This window comes from Thermobia domestica, chromosome 3 (genome assembly GCF_964235325.1).
Source record: "Thermobia domestica chromosome 3, izTheDome1.hap1.1, whole genome shotgun sequence".
NCBI lineage: Eukaryota > Metazoa > Arthropoda > Insecta > Zygentoma > Lepismatidae > Thermobia > Thermobia domestica.
In genome coordinates this window covers 310,816,594-310,822,593 of record NC_137456.1, presented here as the reverse complement: position 1 = coordinate 310,822,593, position 6,000 = coordinate 310,816,594, and the positions used below count along the sequence as shown (strand labels likewise).

At 33.0% G+C, this 6,000-nt stretch overlaps 1 protein-coding gene across 3 annotated transcripts in view; it reads right to left on the bottom strand.

The window, feature by feature from the left end:
- Nucleotides 1-3,253: 3,253 nt before the first annotated feature.
- LOC145681145 (piwi-like protein Siwi) overlaps nucleotides 3,254-6,000 on the bottom strand; it is a 72,725-nt gene continuing 69,978 nt past the window's right edge. For all 3 annotated transcript variants that reach the window (XM_081752582.1, XM_081752583.1, XM_081752581.1), the window contains one exon: nucleotides 3,254-4,824. In XM_081752582.1, the coding sequence (XP_081608708.1) occupies nucleotides 4,708-4,824 (117 nt within the window). In that variant the 3' untranslated portion in view covers nucleotides 3,254-4,707. The remainder of the gene's footprint in view (nucleotides 4,825-6,000) is intronic.

Below are 6,000 nucleotides of genomic sequence, written 5' to 3'. Positions count from 1 at the left end.
AACGCTTACTATTTCAAATGCTGAATTCGAACTTCCGCACTAGTGGAAGTTTCAATGTACAGTAAAGAAAGCTGCATTTTCGGGAAAACCCCGTCGTGAAAGAAGTGCTCGGGAAATTCCCGTATTTGAACGCACAAAGCATCGAGTGAATACTTCAACAATAAAACTATCTATTTTACACTAGAAGATATTTAATTTCGTTTAAGACATTTTGAAACATTTATTTTATAAAATATGAATTATATCTTTGTTAATTGTTTTAAATTAATTTTCGGGAAAGAACCGTCTTGCAACAAGTGCTCGGGAAATTCCCGTAATGAACGCACAAAGTATCGGAAGTGAACTTCAATAAAACCATTCATTTTACACTGGTTTATTTCATATAAGACATTTTGAAACATTCATTTCATAAAACATGAATTATACCTTTGTTTTAAATTAACATATTTGGTATTCATACTTGGCGAACGTCACGGAGGCTCCTGGGATGACTCGCTCTACATTTGTTCGTTTGTCTGCCTGTACCACACACACTACAAGGTACAACTTTCGGTCTTTCAAATTTAAAATTTTCAGGGTACAAGTGCGAGACAGTCTAAATTTCCTGTATAGATTTTGGCGGCATACCAACATAAATTTTCAAAGTGGCGGCCCCTTTTAAAAAAATAGCGGGTATCGACGCTACAAAGCGCAATTTTTGGTCTTTTAAGTTGAAATTTTCAGAGTAGAAGCATGAGACACTAAATTAGCTGCATATATTTTGGCGGCAATCCAACGTAAATTTTAATGGCGGTTATTTTTCAAAATAGCGGGTATTCACGCTACGCGGTACAATTTTTGGACTTTTAAGTTAAATTTTGAGGGTAGAAGCACGAGACACACTAAATTTGCTAAAGATTTTCTCGGCGATCCAATGTAAAATTTCAAACTGACGGGCATTTTTTCAAAATAACAGTGAACAGAAAATTGTTGCAAGTTGTGACAATGAGTCTTGAAAAGGAAATCACATTTTAACACTTTTACCATAAATACATTGAAATATTTCGGGAAAAAAAATTAAACCCGAAAAAACCCATATGGGCCTTTTTTTTGTGAAAAACCCGAGTTTTTTCAAACTCTGAATGTAAGAACTGCCGCATTGATAAATGATCTGATAGACACATATGTACAATGTTATTCGTGAAATAATTGTTGTAATCCTAAAAGTGGTTTTCAATATCTATAGGTGATATGCTACTAGCCTGAAACCTAAATTTCTACGCAACTTCGTTCAAATTCGAGGGAATTCCACTTATTCTTTGGATTTTGGTGTAATGTGCCAACAATTCTGGCAACTACAGAGATAGATCTTGAATTTTTATCCAAGGACAAATTGAACTTAATATAGTTTGAATCCTATTGAGGAAAGTTAATTATTGGAAACATGTTGCATATAATTATATATAATAAAGCACTTACAACAATGAAAAGAAATAATTTGTTTCGATTATTGCAAAACCATGCTCAGGAATTGTTAACTATCTTTCTACTTACAGATTTCAGTAATTCCTGAATCTTTAGGGTTCCAAGCTTTCGACTTTCTCCTGGAGTCTTGGTCACGGAGGTTAAAAACAGTCAGAAAAAGAACAGAAACATCAAGGAAACGCACTTACAAAGTGAAAGAGCTGTATTGTAGAAAAAAGCACGTTGTCAGGTGCGTCAGCGATCTGCAGATGATGTTGAAGCATACTAAAATATGGCGGAGTCAATTTGTGCGCCTTTTCTGTTTTTTGTTAGAAGGTTGCCAATTCATGTTATTTTTATTGCAATGCCAATGCTGTGAAAATTTTGTAATACCCGCTTCCCATTTGTCACTCAGCCATCCCTTGGTAAGTCCATTCCTTTTTATTCCTGGGGCCGCGGTGGCTCAGTGGTAGAGCGTTCACCTCTGGTGCTTGGGGTTCCGTCTTCAAACCCTGCTCCTGCCAAGTGAACTTTGTGGTGGACAAACACCGTGTGCGTGGGTTTTCTCAGGGTTCTCCCACTTTCTTCATTCCACCATTTCATTCATCTCTCATCATCACCGTCTCCTTTAACCTAACCGGCATAACCGTCGTGCGTTAAACTCAAAAACTTCATTTCATTTTTCCTTTTTATTCCCTAATGTTTCTGTTCTTTTTCTTCCTGTTTTTAACCTCCGTGACCAAGACTCCACGGTAGAGTGGAAAGCTAGCTTCATTATTCATCTTTTAAATTTTGCCGACATCTATTAACATTATTTAAGCTATCTTTGTATTTGAGCCTACAGAGTTAATTTGCTGCTTTCGTTAAAATGAACCGGAATTTTAAAGAATTGATTTTACTGAGTTATTCTTCAACTCTAGTTAAGTGTCTCTTACTTTTCCAAAATGAATTTACATTAAATATAAATTCAATATTAGTTAAAATTGATTATTAACTAATAAAATTACATGCAAGAAAGTTCATATTCATGAATTACGAGGAGCGTTTAATAAGTTATCTACCTAGACAAGAAGTTTTGATGCAGATAGTTTTGATGTGGTCCCCATAGAGGTCTATGCATCGTCGCCAGTCACTTGGTGGGCACCGAAGAAATCCCAGAAAAAGAAGCTGTGTGCAGAACTTCTTCGGGGACAGGGAATCATGGCGTTTCCATTGCATGGACTCCTGCTTCCTCTTAGGACCCCAATGGTGGATCCAGATTTCATCCCCTGTCACCAGTTGAGCCCATCCCTTCCTTCCTTTAGTGAGAAACTTGATGACCGAGCAGTGCTCCAACTTCTGCAAATCCATTGTTCGCAGCGCAAAACACTGCTCGCGAATACTGTGTTGCTCCGACTGACTTCAAATTACGCAGGGTGGTTCCCAACAGTGGTCTTGGCGTGCGTGCCACGCGTCATGCTCTACTCTTCCCTTCTTGTCTAGGTAGATAACTTATTGGACGCCGCTCGTAATTTAAATACCCATTAAAATCCCAGATCGTTTCAAGTAAAGCAGAAAAAATAATTCTCCATATAAATCAATGGCCTAAAAAGAAAAAGAAAAAATGGTGCAAATATTTAACACCTTTAAGTGCTAACTTGTAGAGGAAATCAGATTTTTGCAAAACTTTTTAAAAAATCTGAAATAACTGACTTCACAATAATTTAGTTGAAAATCCGAAAGCGTATTTTTACAAGTAACGTAACACTGACTACACAATAATATCTTAATTATATTTGGAATTTTAGGATTAAAAAATAGTACATATATTAGATACGTAAATTTTATTCAATGCCATATATTTATACATATATTTTTATAGTATCGCTGTACTTCCGATATCACAGTATTTATTCTTTATAAAGCTAGTATAACCCGTACATAAACATTTTGCTGTTATCTGAAAAAATAAAAAACATACATTCAAGCAACAATACTGCACTAAATTATTAAATACTTTTAATACGCATATTAAAAAGTCACAGCCTTTTATATTAAAAAGTTATTACAAATACTGCAAAATATCTCTACATCTTTCTTCTGACATATGAACTATAAAAGTTTTCAGTTAAACCACAAAGGCTCATATGTTCTTACAAGTTTCTAATATTTAAAAAATTCTGTTAATTTCTCTCTCAAAAAAGAATTAAAATTTGGTGATAAAGTGCGACTGAATCTGTAAGCAAAGTCGAATATCTTAGTTACCGCATCAGTTTGCTAGAAACTGTGATGCCCAGTTCACTTTCTGACTAAAAGTTTATAATAATCATAAGTGACTATCCAAAATTATCACGAAGCCCAACTACACTTTTATCTTCCTTCAGTAGGAAGAACTTTGCATACGTATACTAGGCTATCAGTATTGAAGTAGCAAGATAAAATATAAAAATACAACAACAATAATAATAAAAATATAGTAAAATAAAATAATTAAAAGAGAATAAACGCACACATATCTTTATCAAAATGTTACAAACCGAATACTCTCAATCTTCTTGAGTATATACTCTCAATCTTCTTGAGTATATAAGTTGAAAATATTTATTATTAAGCAAATATGAATACCTGCACATAAGTTTGTACTCAAAACATTATACATCTATTAATATCCATATATAAACATAGAAGATAATATGAACTCAGATGAGTCAAAATTATATAGAAGTTATCATATTTTATCGACTTCTGTTACATTTTGGATATCAGTAAATTATTTTTTTAACTTAAAAAGGCAAAACACCTTTATGCATTCTGCATACAATTCAACCTATATAAATTGCTTCTGTTGAAAAATGTTTATTTTTCCATATATGACAAAGAGAAACTTTAATATTTCGAATAATTCTATGAGTAAATAGCTAAAATGCAAATTGGATAAATAACATATTTGAGAAAATTGTAACTATTCGATAACTATATGATATACCTTTGTTATGCATGTTTGAAAATATATTAATAAACACTATCCATGTATTATCAATACTCTATAACAAAATTATAGATATTATATCTATATATTTAAAACTACAATATGTATATGAAATGTGTTATGAACTCAAGTTAGACAAAATTATTTAATAGTATCTGTTATCATGTTATCTCAACTTCCTCACACTTCGGTGATCTTTAATGTTTGTTTTATATCATATCACTGAAGAAAAAAAGTGAAACTTCCGACATTAAGGGAATATAGTTCAATTGTCGATGCCTGATGATCTCCACTTCTTAGAGGAAATACAACAGCTCTTCCAACATCGTACTTGGATTACGGTGAAGGGCTTGCCCTACCAAATAAGCCAACTTATGAGCATACTGACAGGGAGCTGGTACACGCACTGTTCCCTATTAGATTAAAAAAAAAAAAAAAAATTAAATTAAATATGTTTTACATTAGTGTAAGAAATATATATGTTATAAACAGTAAACGTATATTTTACGTTGTCGACAGTAAATTTACTAAAATAAAACAATTAAAGTAACACGTTAATACAGCGGATTTCAAAACTTCTGACACTGCACTGCCCTTTACATGTCAAATTTACCATCGATATTCCTATCTGGTACTTTCAAACATAACATTACTTCATTTACATTACTCCTTTGTATAAACTCAATAAAATTAAATTGTCTAAATAGATAAAATACTAAGGTTTCTGTGTAGTTCTGCCACAAGCACATAGTGGTAAGTTAGCGAACCTTGTGGACATTCTTCGTACTTTTCTCTTCCTGATATTCAGAATCTATAGTATAACGATAAAAATATTCCTGTCTTTAGTTGCTCTTGCTGACCTATTTGAAAAATGTTAACATTTGTATTAGATTTAAACTGCAATCTTATTAATTTATATCCATTTGGTGGTCAAAGAATGTTGAGGGAGGGAGAAAGTAGCTCACATTTGAAGTTATCTTCAAACAGGAATAGTAAAAGAGGTTTGTCACATTAAAACTGCAACGAATTTCCTATATTTAATGTTATTCATGTGGGTATAAGTTTCGCTTATAGAAGGCTATCCGCTGAACATTCTGTAGAATATTTAAGATTTTGTGCGCCAGTTGGTTTTGTTTGCATGACAGAAAATGCATTTCACCAAGGTTAATATGTTATGCGTATTTTTTGTGTTCTAGTGACTAAGCTTAAATGAGGCCCGTAAACTCTATATCGCTCTTTGAATAACGTTTCTATTTTCTACTAACTGAACAAAATGTCTAGAGGAAATACAGGGACCCTATGAGACAAGATCTACACCTGGAAGAAAAATTTTTCAAGGAACAGTTAATAAGTTTCTCAGCTTTTCTATGTACGGTTCTGTAGCAACTAAATATCTATTGAGAACTAATTCCAGATTCGTTATCTCTAGCTGCGCTTTTAACAAATCCTCCGAAATAATTTAAGAGTTTTAAATGTACATTATCACCAGTCTTCTATCGATATGAAATCAAATCCATTCATTTATATTCTGCAGTACAAGTGAAACATTTGTGAACCAAGGGATAAATTAGTGCTTTTGACTTGGGTGA